This window comes from Anastrepha obliqua, chromosome 4 (genome assembly GCF_027943255.1).
Source record: "Anastrepha obliqua isolate idAnaObli1 chromosome 4, idAnaObli1_1.0, whole genome shotgun sequence".
Classification (NCBI taxonomy): Eukaryota; Metazoa; Arthropoda; class Insecta; order Diptera; family Tephritidae; genus Anastrepha; species Anastrepha obliqua.
In genome coordinates this window covers 74,372,924-74,391,229 of record NC_072895.1, presented here as the reverse complement: position 1 = coordinate 74,391,229, position 18,306 = coordinate 74,372,924, and the positions used below count along the sequence as shown (strand labels likewise).

The 18,306-nt window shown below is 34.0% G+C and overlaps 1 protein-coding gene across 12 annotated transcripts in view; it reads right to left on the bottom strand.

Moving 5' to 3' along the window:
- Window positions 1–1,530: 1,530 nt before the first annotated feature.
- Window positions 1,531–18,306, bottom strand: part of LOC129243448 (F-actin-uncapping protein LRRC16A) — a 140,085-nt gene continuing 123,309 nt past the window's right edge. For 3 of the 12 annotated variants that reach the window (XM_054880484.1, XM_054880483.1, XM_054880480.1), the window contains 7 exons: window positions 16,886–16,957; window positions 12,895–13,495; window positions 12,454–12,822; window positions 12,341–12,394; window positions 6,261–6,317; window positions 5,363–5,940; window positions 1,532–2,741 (listed from right to left, as the gene is read on the bottom strand). In XM_054880484.1, coding sequence (XP_054736459.1) covers window positions 2,652–2,741; window positions 5,363–5,940; window positions 6,261–6,317; window positions 12,341–12,394; window positions 12,454–12,822; window positions 12,895–13,495; window positions 16,886–16,957 — 1,821 coding nt within the window. In that variant the 3' untranslated portion in view covers window positions 1,532–2,651. Of the gene's footprint in view, window positions 2,742–4,837; window positions 5,941–6,260; window positions 6,318–12,340; window positions 12,395–12,453; window positions 12,823–12,894; window positions 13,496–16,885; window positions 16,958–18,306 lie in introns of all 12 variants that reach the window. The other 9 variants (XM_054880486.1, XM_054880485.1, XM_054880481.1 and 6 more) reach the window with 6 other exon arrangements.

Here is an 18,306-nt window from a genome sequence, read left to right as displayed (position 1 = left end):
AAATAAATCTATATATAAAAAGAAGTTACATTTCCTTGGTATTCTTATAACTCAAGAACCGCCGAACCGATTGACACAAAAATTTTAGAGTTCCTTTCTATCTTTGAGGAGGTGGTTTGTGTGATGTTTGATTGAAATCGGTGCAGCCGTTCCTGAGTTATGACATTTTATGTGAGTAATGGTTTCCTCTCATACGAAATGCCTGTATGGGAAAAACAACAACAAATACACAGCCGCTTATGAGCGTTTCACACTGGGGATTTTTGTACAGAGATGCGGAAAAAAGTATACATCCCAAAAAATATTTACATTTTTACTACTAACGAAGTTGTATATATTTGTGTATGAAAAGAACATGTCTAAAAACTATTTTTTAAAAAAATTTAAAAAAAATTTTTTTTTTTTAAATTCATAAATTTTAATTTTTTTTTTTTTTTTTTTTATTAATATAAGCCAGCAAATATTTACGCACAGGATACATGTAAGTTCATAATTCTGAATTACCCTCAAAATGTCAAAACAAAATTAAAAGTGTTTCGTTATCATTATGCACACACTAGAAAGCGTTTAGTTATTATCATTGCCAAAAAATAATCAGTGGCGCCTGGTGGCACCTGTAATTGATTAAAACTGAAAGAGACGTTATTAAGCAACACGTTGATACTAGTTTCTGACCGTAGGTAAATGTAGCTCAACTTGCAGATCCAAGAATATGAAGGAATATGATTTTTTTTTTTTTTTCGTAAAATTAATTATAAATAGATAATCAAATGCTTTACATCCTTTGTTCTTCCGGCTAAAATATATAAAAATATCGTACCCTAAATGAAAAATAAAAAATTGGAAGTCGGCTCAAGCAAAAAGAAAAAAAACCACCTTGGGCTTTGAAGTTTTTTCTTGGTCAGTTCAATACTATAAAAAAATTATACTTTTGACATATCTATAAAAAAAACTGTAAGTCGGAGTTTAGTAATTCTTTTTGATTTTATTGTTGGTTCTATTCTGGAAGTTAGAAATACCATTAAACATTGCGTAGGTGGTATGTTGCAAATTTGACTTTTTTCCGCAAAATCCCCAGTGTGCGTTTCTGTTGTACTGTTGTGGTTGTAAGTGTATTATGTTAATATTAATTTTGGACGAAAATATAATAAAAACTGGAGCATTCAAGGAACTGGAAAAACATTTTTAACTTTATTTATTTTAGCAAAATTTATTTAGCGTAAAAAAGTGAAATGGAAATTAAAGAATCAAAGTTTAATTACAAGTTTTTATCGGCTCTTTCACCTTACCTGTATATAGGTGACCACCACAATCAAATTTTAAAAAAGTACAGAAAAGGCTATTGTGACATCTTTAGAAAGTATGTTGAATGAAAAAAATCAACCAATTCAACTGTTTAAACATTTTACGAGTTTTATAAAGAAAACTTAATATGAAAAATATCTTGCGATATAAAAAAAAAACATTTTATGTATGGTGGTGCGAATCCCACTGGGAAATGCTAGTAATTGTATAAAACAAATACCCTTGAATGGAAGCAGCTATAAAAAATATAATCATTTCTATTTGGTTCTTTAATTTACATATTTTTGCCGAAATTTTTGTAAAACTTCATTACTTTCCACCTATTTTATTTAACTACAGATGGTATGTATCCATGTAGTGTATGCCTGGATACAGAAATATTTATACTTTTTTTTATTTTTCAAAGAGCAATCGGTTATTGATTAATTTTATTTTGTTTTATTCATTCATTTTATTATTGGTTAATTAGTTGTTCATAAAATATGATTGGCACTTAAAATCAATACATACACATACATATTTATATACTATAGAGTTGTATATCAGCATATGTAAATACGTACAAGTTTGGTTTAATAAAAAACGCGCGCACTTACACACATATTTTTATTATTACCATATTTAAATTTATAGTAAATATTATAGTGTTTCATATCGAAATGTGAATCATCATCATCATCATTAGCATTAGCATTCAGTATACAACAGAAAATAATAAAACACATACATATCGCATTAAAATTAAAGTTTGCATTGAAACAACATATTATATTTATATAAATACAAAGTTAAAAAAAATTCTCATTTAAATATATAAATAATACATTTTACATTGAAATACTCCCGAATTGCAAATAGTGCAATGTATATAAAAAAGGTGAGTCAAAATAAGCACAATATTTTTGTAGTGAAAATAGTATACAAAAATAATAATTTACATTTTGATTTAGTTTAAAAATAAGGCGCATAATAATTGCACAAAACATAAACTAATTAAAGAAAAATTGTAAGAATTTGAAACTCTTGACTTCATGAGTTTTTCCAAATATATTTCCATACATTATACTTCGTGCCACTTTATTATTCGTCTTTATTATCGGCTTGGGTCTCGGCCAATGTGAAACGGATGTTAGGTGAACATTAAATTTTCGTTATATTTTTTAGGTTTTTATGTTTATATTTTTTAATTTTTTTTTTTTTTTATTCATAACTTATTTTTTGTTCACTCTTAAATTATTTTCAATTGTATTGCTCCGTAAATCATTATACTAGTACGAATTGCTGTTGTTGATACATCTGCTTCGCTCCAATTGTTTGTTTTTTCTTCGTTTATTACTTCATATGTCTTACAGGTCAACAACATCTTCCTTAGTGTATTGTATATCTCTAAATAATCGTCGAGTCGAGGAGCGTTGTAGGCCTTCAACTAATGTCTCCTAGAAGAGAAAATTTAAGAAGAGCAAACTTAGCATTTATTTGGCTCAGACTTGAAATAAACTGTTAGGCAATGGTTATGCTAATAGACATTTATTCGAAAAAAACCAAAAGTGTTTGCTCTGTGTGGTGTGGGTGGTTATACTGAGTTTGGTACAGAGAGCAGTAAATGAGAACAGACAGAAAAGACGTTGAAATGGGGCAAAAAAAAAAAAAAAAAACAAACGAGTTGCATGTATTCCGGAAAACCGCCACTTATAATACGTTCACATATAAGTAGATAATCTACTTTTTCGTGCTTAATTCCCAATCCCTAATTAAAAAGCGAGATTTTCCATACAAAATTTCCCTCCCAAAATCTGAGATTATAAAATAATCCTTGATAGTAACCACACTTTTTGACATACAACCAGTGTTTTCTGTGTAATAGATCATTATTTTTCCGAGTGAAAAGAAAAAACTAAATAAAATGGATGCCACCAAAGAAAACAGGTTTAATTCTAATAAAATGTTTGTTAGGTATTTTTAACTATACATTCATATAACAGAAAAAAATCGTGTGTCCATAAACGTGTGTCCTTTTATTACTTATTATAAAATGTAAATCGAATTTCGAATGCGTATTGCTGCCATAATTTTTTGAAACCTCAGTAAACGTCGATTATGGATTTCCTTTAACTGTTTATTACTAGCAGCCAATTGCGCACTTAAATAAGATAAATATTTATTCTCCTTGTCTTTTTTTCATATCGTTAATAATAATTAAACAAACCAAAAACACCGAAATATTCCACCAAAATAATTTTTATGAAGAAAAACTTTTCACAACAGTGTTGGCAGTTGATTGTCAATTTTGCAGGTAATCTGCCATACATATATGAACGGGTAGATTAATTTTGTGGATTTATTGGTAATTAATGCATATGTGAACGTATTTTTACTTTAAAAAATGTTGCTGGAATTACAGATCCAGGGATTTGTGTACTCGGTAGCGGAAATGAAAAGCCTAACCTTGAGTGCACGGTACTTCTAAACATAATTTACTCCCCTCCACCACTGTTGAGGTGTTCTGCAACCTCCTCGTCATAATATATATATTTTTTTTTTTTACTTTTTTTTGCCTCCATTGTTATAAAATAACTTTCCGTTATTATTCAAGTTTTGTTCACGTTATTTCTTTGTTTTAGTTAGTTGTTGTTGTTGTTTTAGCAGTAATAGAAGCCCCGTCAGTGTAGGGTATATCACCGATCGTCTTCGTCTGGCTCATCTAAAGATAGGCCCAGGAAACATGCTGCTTCGACGGGTTGGGTCAAGAGGGAGAGGGGTGTTAGATGAGTGGGTTTAATAGAGCATGTGAAAAAGTGGTTAGTGTCGTGGGGGTGCCTTCACATGCTGGATATCGATATAAATGTTCGATTTATTCTGTTCCATTGCCTGTTATAATGGTTTATTTCAGTTATATTTTTAAGTAAATTCTTTTGTGCATATGCAGGATCTATAAATCCCATTGTACTAAACGAATAGGTAACTAAGAACACACATACAGATATAATTGCAACACAAAATATGCATATATAAAAACTAAATCTGTGGCAACAAATTAATCTAACTGAAGGAAACTTAAGTGCAATTCAATAAATCTGACACAACTTTCAGACTTTCACTGGTTTTTCAAAATGTCTACGTTAAACTGATATACAATCAACTCTGGTTTTACGCGATAGATATGTTTTTTGAAACTATTCAGGTTAGTTCTAAAATGTACTTATTGCTCTTATCTTATACGAACAACTTTTACTTACTATGTCATCGACATCCTTTTAGGAATTATGTTTTGTTTAGAAAACTATTTTTTTGTTATTTCAAAATCGTGTAAAACGAAAGTTGGGTGGGAGAGTACCAACAATTATTTAGCTATGATTGACTATTTACTATAAGTTGCTTAATCTGTTGCCATAGACATATGTACATATGTAGATAGACCAATGCATAAATCATATGAATAAATTTAAAGCTCATAATGATATAATGAAAATGTTAGTTGAGTTTAACTTATGCAAAATGCAAATTTAGCAAAAAAGAATACAAACATACATACACGTAAAAAATAATAGCAGAATAATTAGCGTCAAAACGATTTTGTGTTGAAGCGCCAAAAATGATTTAGATTATGAAATCCTTTGCAGCAATTTGGAATGGTTAACAGCATCAAAGATGTAAAAAAACCTTAATATATTATTCACTCTTTTTTAAGTGAATGTATATGCATGTAAATCTTGATGAATAATTATTTCTTTCTTTTTTTGGATGTGGTTAGCACCTCGTTAAGTTCAGTCGCATGTATACGTCGTACCTCCTGCGTTGACAAACACACTTTCACACAAACGTATGCACAAATATTGGCTGATTACCGCATGTTAGACAGACACTGAACAGCAATGAAAAGGACATACATAGATACATATGTTGATTAGTTTAATTTTCGGCTTTTAATAAGCGCGCAGCACATTGAAAGCGTTTTGATGACGTTAGCAAATGCGTTTCTAAAATGTTTACCGTTTTTTTATAATACTTTCAAAAGCACTTATTTTGCCACTAAGTAAAGCCAAATTCTTGCTCAAACCTCGAATAAAGTGGAAATCTCTTTGCCTGCAATTCGTTTAAAGCCACCAATCGGTAGTCCCATACTCGAAGCATTGCTGCCACTGCTGAATCGCTCACTATTGTTGATATCATTTGTATTTGAATTGGTGCTGTCTCGCATTGAGGTATGGGCAGATGTGGTGGTAGAACTGCTTTTGGTGCCATTGCGTATATTAATAATTTCATTTGTAATGAAACTGCTGCTGCTGCTGCCATTGATATTTTCAGTGATAATTGTTTTGGTGAGCAACGCTTCGTGATTTTCACTGTCATTTGTCGGCCCTGTGTTAGGCGCATTTGACGATGGAGCGCTAGTGGTTGTTATAGAGCTACTGTTGCTGTTACTTCTGCTGCTATTATTTGTTATTTCCATGCTTTGCGTTTGCAACATTGTTGTTGTTGTGGTTGTTGTGCTGTTACTGCTGCTTCTACTAGCGCTGCTGCTGCTTATGCTACTGTTGTTCGTGGTAGTGATGTGCGAAGTGGAAGCTGATTTGGATATCGCTGATGCGCTCGTGAGTAGTGTTCTCGGTAACACTTGTGGTTTCATCGGAAGTTCTTTAATAATTCGATTCGCATGCCAATCAAATGAAATTGGTGAAGGTATAATAATAATAAAAAATAAAAGAAATAAATAGAAATGTCAAAATAATAGGAAAAGAAAATATGTAAGTGTATTATTGGAGAAAAAGGAAAGTAAAAATTAAATATTCGTGCGATATTTCATATGCTATTAAACAATGGAAATGTAAGGAAACTTTTCGAGCAATAAATTGGTTTTCTAAACATTTAAATTAACAGTTTTTTCATACGCATAAACGTTCCATTCAATTTTTGGTTTTCCTTTTTGCTTCAGGTGACTAGGATGCTGCACTTACCTAAGCGGTTCAAGCCAGCCGCAAGTTCACGCACGGATTTTTTCTCCAATGCAGATCCTAAATAAAAGATTCAGAATAGTTACATAGTCAAGTTGTAGTTTGAAGCAGGATGTAACGTTATTGGAGAGAGTATTTTCAAAGAATATTTTATTTGATGAAAAATATATAAATACAGTAAGAATAAATCGAATTTAAGAACACTGACTTCGTATTTCTATAAAACGTGCCTTATTGCACAGGCGGTATCATTATTTTAGTTTTTGTATCAAAATATGTTGAAAGCCGTAGGAACTGACCCGCAAATTTGGTTTACATAACAGTTATGTAGAATATAGACCCAGTTGAATGCTTAATATAAAAGTTTTGAGTTTGAAGAAGAGTTGATCTCATTAAATTAGTGTTGTATAGCCTATTTTTAATAAGAGCTTAACTGCAGTTAAGAGCTATGTTAGATTTCAGATATATCAAGGATGTCCATAGCAGTCAAGTTGACTCAAACAGCTGAGTTTTGTTCACATAGGAGATTTGTTGACTACAGTGTGATAATTGCCGCTTAATATTGGGTAGTCGAAAAAGTCTTTTCGTATTTTGTCAATAGAGGTCGTTGGAGTCATCTATCTCCAGTGCTACCAATCACATTGTGTCATATCATATGGTGTTAAAAAGGTGACATTTTAAGCTTCATTTAACAAAAAAAAATTAAATTCGGAGAAGTTGAAAAAAAGTTATAGCTGTTCAAAAATGAGTGAAAATAATGAAGAAATTCGCTATATTTTGAAATTTTTGTATAAAAAATGGAAGAATGCTACGCAAGCCACCAATGAAATTTGTGAAGTTTACGGAGACGATGCTGTATCAGTTCGTGTAGCACAACAATGGTTCGCTCGCTTCCATTCTGGAAATTTCGATGTGAAAGGTGCACCTCTCTCCGGCCGACCTATCGTTGAAAAAGTTGATGAAATTATGGAAAAGATTGACCAGGACCGTCACGCAAGCTGCCATGACATCGCCAAGGCACTAAACATTCATCATCAAACGGTTTTGAACCATTTAAAAAAGGCTGGTTACAAAAAGAAGCTCGATGTTTGGGTACCACATGAAATGTCTGTGAAATATTTAATGGACCGAATTAACATCTGCGATTCTTTGCTGAAACGAAATGAAATCGAACCATTTCTGAAGCTAATGGTAAATGGAGAGGAAAAGTGGATCAAATACGACAATAATGTGCGAAAAAGATCATGGTGAAGCTCAACAAATGGTCGCAAAGCCAGGATTGACGCCTCGAAAGGTTATGCTGTGTGTTTGGTGGGATTGGAAAGGAATCATCCACTATGTGCTGCTCCAGCCTGCTCGAACGATTGATTCTACACTTTACTGTCAACAACTGATGAGATTGAAGCAAGCAATCGAAAAAAACGGCCAGAACTGATCTGCAGAAAGGGCGTCGTCTTCCATCAGGACAACGCTAGGCCACACACATCTTTGATGACTCGGCAAAAACTGGGAGAGCTTGGCTGGGAAGTTTTGATGCATCCACCATATAGCCCCGACCTTGTACCATCGGATTACCATTTGTTTCGGTCAATGCAGAACTCCCTTAACGCAGTAAAGTTGGCTTCAAGAGAAGCCTGTGAAAATTACATGTCGCAGTTTGTCGCCGAGAAACCACAAAAGTTTTACACTGATGGAATAATGTCTCTAGAAGAAAAATGGCAAAAGGTGGTCGACCAAAATGGTACATATTTGGTTTAATAAAGTTCATTATAGATATAAAAAAAATGAGTTGAAGTTTGATTAGAAGTACGAAAAGACTTTTTCGACTACCCAATATATTTATATAAGCGTAATATAATATTAAATCATTAATTAAAGTATATTTCTTTTTACAGCATAAGAGGGATAATGTATATAAGAATTATTGTAGTCGTTGCATTATTTTACGGTTTGATTTGCTTGCTGATCCCCATAGTTTGATGCCATATTTCCAGATTGGAGTTATAAGAGTTTTGTAGATTAGCAATTTATTACCAAGTGAAAGTCGCGCGTCGTTTCATAGTAGCCAGTAGAGTTGTCTGAATCTGTTTTTAACTTCATTTCTCTTTTGAAGTATATGCTCTTTCCAGGCCAGTTTTGCATCAATTATTATGCCGAAATATTTGGCTTTGTATCATATTTAATGATTTTATTATTTACAGTCAATATTTGTGAGTCCCAATTTCTGTTTGCGTATATTACTTGGATAGTTTTATCTGTGTTAATTTCGATTCCCCATGCCTTGAACCAGGCCAGCGTTGAGGCAAGTAGCTGTTGTAGTTTATTTGTGGCAACATTTCTGGTTTTGTTAGAGATCATTAAAGCGGTGTCATCAGCAAAGGTTGCAATCTGCTATCGGCAGGGTATACCATGTGTATTAGGGCGGGTCGATTTAAAAATCGCTCATTGCTCTGTGAAAATCGTATTCTAGGGATCAAAATAAGAAAGAACCAGAACCGAAGGAACCATACCTCTAAAACCAATTCTGATGTACCCCAATTTGGGTCGAACGAAAAATCCCACTTTGACCCATTTAGAGTGCTCCAATCGAGTCCAAATGTATGACCGACCCCCACTAACTTTGGTCGGCCGATCCACCCATGCCAGTGGCACACCCCCTGGAACTCCTCTGGGGAGTTCCCCACACAATCATTTTAAAATATCACCATTTTTGGCCTTTACATGAGAAAAGAAACTAAAAAGTTCGACCCAAATGGGGGGACATCAGAATTCGTTTTAGAGGCATGTCTCCTTCGGCAAAGTTTTTTATTTTGATCCCTAGAATATGATTTTCACAGAGCAATGGGCGATTTTTTTGCCTCCCCACAAATTGACCCGGCCTAATGTGTATATAATGTATAAGAGTGAGCGGCCCCAAAATTCTTCTTTGTGGAACACCTGCTTCCCTACGTAGTTCATCAGAGCATTTGTCCTGATATTTAATATAAAAATTCTTTCATTAAGGTAACTCCGCAAAAGTAGATAATAGTCAGTTGGAAGTATTTTTTTTTTTAATTTGTGCAATAGTCCGGGATGTCATACACTGTCAAAAGCCTTAGCCACGTTAAGATAGACTGCAACGCAATAATTTTTGTGGTTAATTCCCAGGTATAACAGCGATTTTTTTCATTATATTTTGCACACCTTGGGGGCAATGCTTTAAAGAGCAATGGAATTACATAACAGTTTGAGCGAAACTATTTTGTGTTCTTTAAAACTAGATTTACCAGCCCAGTCAGTTTGACTGGTCGTGCTATTTCAATCCAAATTTCTATGAAGAAATGTGTGATTTCGGAGGAATCATGAGATCGATGCAGTAAATATAGCCCCAAGTGGTTTCATGCGTTTCGTTATCGTCATTGAGCCGTTGCTATTGTGTTCCTATTACAACCATATTTTGGAACATATAAATATATGTACAGAGTTAGAAGCTACTCGAGTTTTGGGGGAAAATTGGACAATTACGCAAGCATTACTAAGGAAATACTTTGAGGCTTCAAAATTTGTTGAACAACAAGTGGGGACCATCATTTTTCTACAGCTCTATGTGTAGACGAGATTTTATTCAGATTCTGCGATACATTCGTTTCGACAAAAGAAATCAGAGGAGTGAACGTTTGCAAACAGAGCTTCAGCAGTTTGGGACAAAGTTATTGAAAATAATCAAAACTGCTTCGAACCGGGTGCTTATATTGCCGTGGATGAGCAACTGTTTCCAACGAAGGCCAGATGCAGATTTACTTCGTATATGTCAAACAAACCACATAAATTTGGCATACATTTTTAGCTGGCGTCTGATGTAGAGTCGAAATGTGGCTAACCGTATTTAGAAAAAGAGTCTCGAAATGCACCAACCCCCTAAGCGAATTTGTTGTAATGAAACTTCTTGAACCGTATACCATGAGGGGTAGAACTGTAACAATCGATAACTTTTTTAAAAGTATTCCTCTGGCGTTAAAATTAAGATCTAAAAATACTTCGTTGCTTGGAACAATACGTGCAAACAAGAGGGAATTGTCGCAAACTTCCAAACTGAAAAAATACAGCATGGCACGTTTCTCAACGTTGTTGAACCAATCTAATAGATGCACACTAATCGTTTATAAAAGCAAACCAAATAAAAAAGTACTACCAAAATTGATAAAGCTGTGAAAAATTACCTGAAACTGTATCCTGTTATAATATAGCCGGAATAAATAGCTGGGAATTGTACAAAAACACAACAGGAGAAAATATCTCACATATCCCATAGACTTTCTGTTTAGATTACCATAATAGAAGAACTTGCTTCAGAACTTCAGAATTTACGACAAAAACTATACGAATCTGATATTCCAACTACAAGTGGCACCATTTCTGCATGTTTCTGGACTTTAAACATTTGTAAGACATGCAAAAAACAATGTATGCGGAGAGTGTACACACATGAAAATCCACCTATGTAGAAATTGTGACCGACAAAAACAGTTTTTCTTCTACACCAGTCATTTTGTCTGGTTTTAGTAGAAATAGGTATGTATATTTATATAGCTGGTAAATCTAGTGTTAAGGCACGATGCTTCGAAAAACACTGCTATTACGTAACAGTCTGTCAAAACGAAAGTAATACATTGCTGTCAAATGATATGCAATGATGGGTTCAAGGGAAACTTTTTGTCTAATAAAGTGCGCCTCCCAGTAATGTCCAGATTTGAAGTTTCCTTATTTCAATTTTTTTTTGTTTTATTACACAATGTAGATGGCTATTAGAGCGCTATCTATATTTTATACGGCTAGGTATCCTTACGAGTGACCGTTCGCTTGTTTTGTGAGAAATACAGTAGATTCTGTTTTTAAGCGGTTTTGAAATAGTGCGGTTTTTAAAAAAATTAAAAAATGCATGTCGTCCTATCGGGAATTGTACATATAAACAATATTCTAAACCAGCTAAGCAAAAACTCATCACAGATTACATCAAATATGCTTACCCTACAAGTATAGAACCGCCTGACACACCATCCTGATCAGACGTGTACATTTCTTCAAGTGACGGAAGTGATTTTACGCCAAATCCTAAACGAATGCGCAACATGCGGGTATTGTCTGATTCTATTTCTGACGATGTAAATTTATTTTTCGATTCTGACTTTTCTTAAATAAAGATATAATTTTCAAAAATACAATTTTTTGTTTATGCCTTTTTTTTAATTATTTCAGATTCATGCGGTCTATGGAACGTATCTATAGTTATAATATGGGACTAGTACCCTTTTTTATGCGATTTTATTACATTATTTCAGATTTATGCGGTTCTTAGCACTTTTGAAACGTATCTATAGTTTTACTATAGAACTGGTAGCTTTTTTTATGCTGTTCCTTGCGGAACGTATATACCGCATAAAAACAGAATCTACTGTATTACGAATTTTCCAATTAAACTCACAGGAGATGTTGATTTAGTGCTTATTTTGCTAAAACTAGCACCAACACTATTCAGTTAATAATAGTTTTTAAGTTATTTGTTTGTAAAATGTGTATTTTACCTTCACCAAATTTTGATATAATAAATACACTTATCACAATTATTTTAATCATTATTACAACTGTGTAATATACACACACGTTTCTAACACTTTTATTTTTATATACCATAAATTAACAATTTACTGGTAGCCTTGCAAAACGCTATGGAGGTGGACCAAAAAAAACCGCAACAACGACAGAAATGGTTCGGAAAGTGAAGGCTCGTCTTGAACGAATTCCACGTCGAAGTGGAAGAAAAATGGCCAAAGAACTGAAAATATCACAAGACAGCATTCGACGCATATTGAAAAATGAGCTCAAGGTCAAGGCTTACAAGTTCCAAAAAGCGCACGATCTTTCACCCCAGGAAAAAAAAGTTCGGTGCGAAAGAGCAAAGGAGTTGTTGCGCTTGCACGAACGTGGCGAATTTCCTAACATTGTGTTTTCTGATGAAAAAAAGTTCCCAATTGAGCAGTTCATAAACACTCAAAACGATTTGTATCTATTATTACAACTTTCAACTAAATTAAAATAAGGCTTACCTGAAGTAATGCCAATATTATTGCTACTCTGGCTAAACGGTAATGATTCGGCATCTAAAATAGTTACAATATTTTAATAAATGATTTTAATTATAGTCCAAACTTCTGCATACCTTCGTCAAGTTTTTCTGGTGTCGTTTTGCTCGAGTCACTGCCTTGGAAATCTGTAGCAGGCGCTTTAGGTTCACTGCCCACCACTGACCAAGGACGCGGCTTTTGCAGTTTAACTGGTGTGCGTATAATACCGTTAGTAGCTTTCCCGCTGATGCCATCGCCACCTGTATGGCTGCGAATGGAATCACTGCTGGGCGAACGCATTTTATTCTCTCGTTCCGGCGCTTTCAGCACCGAATTTGTCTCTTCAACCATTGGAGCGGTACCACATTCGGTGCGCAGTTTCACTAGCGGCGATTTTCGTCCAATCAATGGTGAATACTTTTCCAAATTGTCTGTGGAACGTGAGCGTGTATTCCAGGTAGCACCTGAAAATATAGAACGAAATGTAGATGGGTAAGTAGATATTCGTGGTAACTTATATCGTTTTGTGCGTTTACATTTACCCTTCAGCAATGGTGACTGCCGATCTAGTTTGATGGGTCTACGCTCCTCCAATATGGGTGTAGTCTCCTCAGATGTTAAATGACCATTGCCATCGCGGCTCATTGTCGGACTGTCGACGAACGATAGTGAGCTGCACTCTTCAGAGGTGGGTGAAATGAGTGGCGTCAATGTGGTAGGTGTTACCGAACCAGGACGAAAGAATAAATCCAAACCTTCGCCAATCTCTTTGGTGGTCGGGCCGGCGCTATTGTCCATCGCAATCAGAGGGCGTGAAGGCGCACGCGTTTTTGCACGTTTCGGACGCCCTTTAACCAAGTGCTGCAGTTGAAACGATGCGCTGGGCAGTTCTGTTATTGAGTCGCCGCATTCATCACCACCCAAATCATCCATGCCATTGCCACTACCAGTAGTGGTGCCAGCAACGCTAGCGCCTGTACCATTTGAATCGCGCGGCGAAAGTTGTGATGAGGAGCGATGTGAGGATGGTGATTCAAGCAGATCGGGTATGTGACCTAAGCTCAAATTCTCAACGACGGACTGTGGACGCACTTTACGCGCAACTGTACGACGCTTAGTGGGCATATGGGGTGTGGCCTGTGCACAACAAAAATGAAGTAAGAGAGGGAGAGAGAGAAAGAAATGCCAATGAATTAAGTGCTTCAAAATCGAGCAGATGACAAACGTGAGCGAAGGATGAGCACAGTGAGAGATGTGGTAGATAGAATATTTGAAAGCTAAAGAGAAATTACTAAAAAATTTATTGCTTTTGTATTTAATGCGAATAGATAAATTAATATGTATATTAGTGATGTTTATTGTAATGCAGCTATTGAAAAATATAAATCTGGTTTTTCCAGTTCGTTGAAATAATTTACTTTTTTCGTTTACTTATTTGATAGTTAATTTTTGAATACAATAAAGTGACTAGCTCTTTCTCTTGAGAAATAAAAGAAATGATATATACAGGTTGGGCCATATAGCGTTTGCTTTTTGAACCACCTATTTTTTTGAGAATGGTAACTCAAATAACATGTCAAATGTGTTCGTAATTTACTTAAAGGTTTGACATTTACGAAATGGGACGCTATACGCTTGAACAAAATTGGGAAATATTGAAAACCTATTTCCAAAGTGGTGAGTCTTCTTCTTCTTTCTGATTTTCACATCGGTGGCTACGTCAATAAGCAAAATTGTCGGATTTGGGGCTCAGAAAATCCACACGTTACTGTAGAGAAGCAAATGCATCCACAACGAGTCACTGTTTGGTGTGGCTTTTGGTCTGGCGGCATCATCGGGCCATTTTTTTTCGAAAATGAGCGAGGAGCCGCGGTTACACTAAATGGCGAGCGTTACCGTGACATGCGCAACGAGTTGTTTCCAAAAATTGAAGAGGATGACATGGACGGCATTTGGTTTCAACAGGACGGTGCAACTTGTTACACTGCCAAAGTTACACTAGAACTTTTGGCTACCGTTTTTGAAAATCAGCCGAAATTCCGATAACAATTGGCCGCCTCGGAGCTGGGGTTTAAGCCCGTTGGACTATTTTTTGTGAGGAGACGTTAAGGACAAATGCTATACGAACCATCCAGAGACGATTAATGCTTTAAAACACGAAATCGAAGTTGCCATTCATGAAATTGGAACCCAAACAATCGAAAATGTGCTTAAAAATTGTGTTGATCGAATGGCCTACTGTAAAGCGAGTCGTGGCAGTCATTTGAACGATATTATTTTTCATTCATAAATGACAATGTTCAATCTTCAAAATAAAAAAAAGTTTGAAAAAATATTGATAAGTTTTTTTTTTATAGCCGATTCAAAAAGCAAATTTGACATGGCCCACCCTATACGTATCGATAAGCACGTTGATTTTTAAATAAAATGTGATGTGAAATGAGATATGAATTTAACTAAGAAATGTGCATATATTCAAAAATGCATACATTAAATAAGAAAATAGTTAGTTGTAAATATAATGAAAAAGAATGGCTGAGATATTTGTATTGGTACATGCACCTCACTGTGTTCCTGAAAGTCAAACTATTAGTGGAGATTACTACCTTTAAATTCTAGTTGAACTTCTTAAAGAATATGGCAAAAACTACAAAAATTGTAAAAGGAAAAGCAATGAGTTCTTCACCAAGTCAATGCCCCCACTCATTTCCCATTGTCTGTCAAGAGCTTTCTCAGAATCTCAGGGTTGTCCATACTGACCGCGGCCACTATAGCCCAAAATGTGGAAAATTACTTTTAAGTTTTTGACAGTAGCGTGCCACAAAGGGCGAATTGCTTTTTTATATTTTTTATTTGTTTTTAGAATTCAATACCAGTAAGTAGAATAAAAGATAAATTGTGTGGATTAGCCAATTAGAACCTTCAGATTATTTTACTTCGGTTACAAGCTATTGAATTCAGGCTCATGTTTCTTGTGTCTATGTAAATCATCCCTAAAAAATTATAGACTTTCAGTTCGTTACGGCTTTGGAAAAAAGGAGTGCAAATAAATGAATCAAAGCAAATGTTTTACATCAAAAAGCTAAGTTTCTTTGAAACTATGTATGTATTTTAAAGCTACTGGATAAGAATGTTGTAAGAGTATTTATGATTTACCAAAAAGAAATAGTAATAAACATTTTTAGTTGAATTAAAAAAAAAAATTATTAGAAATTAAGTTAGATATTTACAAATTATCTTTTTAAACAATTTCAAACACAAATATTTATTTACACGTTGATACAATTTTATAAAAGCCGTGCAAAATTAAAAATTAAACTAAACGAAATTATGCATTTTACTGCATTTATTATGGAGGTCACTACTTACAAGATTCAGATATTCCAATTTCTTTATGAGTGAACATTTTGGATTTGATTTGTTTGCGTGTTTTGTTGAATTTATTAATGTTTTTGCATATTAATTACATAGTTTTGAGTGAAATGTGAAGGGCGATGAGTGAAACATTTGTTTCGTGATTATTTAGTGTTGAGTTCGAATAATTGAAAAAAATAAAATAAAAATTTGTTTGAAAAATGTTATATTTCGAATAGGATAATATGGAAAAATAGTTAAACCAATTATTTAGTAGGTTTTTGTAGATATAAATTGATTAAAACATGTATGTATTTTTATAGTTTTCGAGTTCATTGAGTTTAAAAAGAATTGCATTGATAACGCGCGTTGATGAGCCCCGTTGTTCAATGTTTTTGGTGAAGAGATAAGCAAAGAGTCATACAAACATACATACATACATACAGCGAGGAGATGCAAAGTGAGTGGTGAAGATTGCATGTATGATTTTTTAATTGTTTTTTTTTTTTTTTTGTTGAACGTAGAAAAGGGAAGACACAAAACAAAGCAAAATTTGTTTAATTCAACTAACTCTTTTCGGTTTATATATGTATATGCATATGTATTTCAAAAAATATTTCTGATTAGAATAACTGGTGATAATTTTTAAATAAACAGTAAATCTCTTTGTTGTTATCTAAAATCTGTATTGAGGCTGTGTTCTACTAAAAAATGCTTTACATTTAATTCAGCACATTCATATGTACGTATAACTGTGGATGTGAGTGGGTGGATGTGTGGCTATGTGCGAGTGCATGTTGCAATTTTCTATTTCAACATCTATGTACGAGTTGATAGTGTCTTCGTTTGCTATTTCTGACCACTGTTTTCCAGCCAGTTACCAGTTTTTATTAATTTTGTCATTTCTATTGCAAATTGATATATTTTGGTTTATATGTATGTATCTGTATTAATGATTAAGAGGAATAATTATACGAATTTGGTAATTTAGTCATTTTTTTTAATTTGCCACACTTGCTAAATAATACGAGCAATGTAATTAGTATTGGTTAATGCTGAATTTGAGTTTTTATGTTAAATGTTCTAAAATATGCAATTATATGGTTATGGCGTTTTTAATTTAAATGTATCTAACTGTTGTCTATCCATATGTGTTGTGGGTTTCAAACTTACGGTGGGCGATTCCAGACCCATTTTGGGCAAAACTGAACTACGTCCGGCTCGCATTATGATGCCTTCACCATCCTGGAATAGTCAAAAGAGAGGCATATTAGTTTTCTGCTAGTTGAGAGAGAGAGAGAAAGAGAAAGTAAGCGAGAGGGGAAAAAATAGAAATGCGCATCGGATGTTACTATTCAATCCCTATTTAGAACCGCTTACTAATCACGAAAATCGAGTTAATTTTTTTATAGAAAACTGTTCGAGATGTTTACAATTTACTAATTTGCATATTGTTATTGTAAAGCGGTGTTATTAATTAACAAAAACAATTATATTAAAATATTAAAAATATATACAGTAAAAAAAAAATAATGCAAAAATTTAGTTAAATGAAAGCAAAAACAAAATGAAATAATATAAAAAAAAAATTAATTAATACATGTATAATGAAATAAAACAAAATTAAAAAAATCGGAATAACCAACTAAATTAAAAAAAAAACAAAATTGAGGTAGGTAGGTGAAATGATTGAAGTGCCAGTATGGCACTCCGCACGTAGCACTAAAGCGTCGTTCTGATACAGGGGCGGAACCAAGGGGGGAAACAGGGGAACACACCAAATGAAGCCAAGTCCTTCTCCACCTGATCTTTCCAACGCAGGTTGTTTTTACTAAGCAAAAAAATAATATTAAATATCGCCAAGTATGCGGAAAAAAATTTCAATGTGGTGCCTTGTTGTTTGTAGTAGCATTACAAACCGAGGTCACGTTTTGATTCCAACGGCCCATGCGTCGGGGGCAATTTGTATATATATATTGCGAATATCTAAGCATTTAGTCTTTTACAGCATCCAAAACATATTTGCCTTCAAAATCACCTCATGAAAGGTCAAGAAATCGTGCAGCTTTAACGATGTCAGGGATTGGAGAAGTTTGAGGGAAATTTGTTAGAAATGTTATTTTAAAAACATATTTTTCGTCTGGAAACTTATGTGGGGGCAATTTGTATATATATATTGTGAATATCTAAGCATTTAGTCTTTTACAGCATCCAAAACATATTTGCCTTCGAAATCACCTCATGGAAGGTCAGGGAATCGTGCAGCTTCATCGATGTCAAGGATTGGAGAAGTTTGAGGGAAATTTGTTAGAAATGTTATTTTAAAAACATATTTTTCGTCTGGAAACTTAGGTCTTTAACCTTCATAAAATCCTCAATGAACCAGAGTCAGCGTAATTAATCTTACGAGGCCACTTCAGCACTTCGTAGAGATGGGCAACCGAATATTCGGGGTACAAATCTTGTGAAGGTGTTAATATAGCATTAAGATTGCCGATGAATGATAATAAGTTCGTGCGGTTTTTTTTCGAAACTTGAAACTTTATTGACGTAAAATGGTTACAAATTTAATATTCAAAGTATTGTCCATCGCT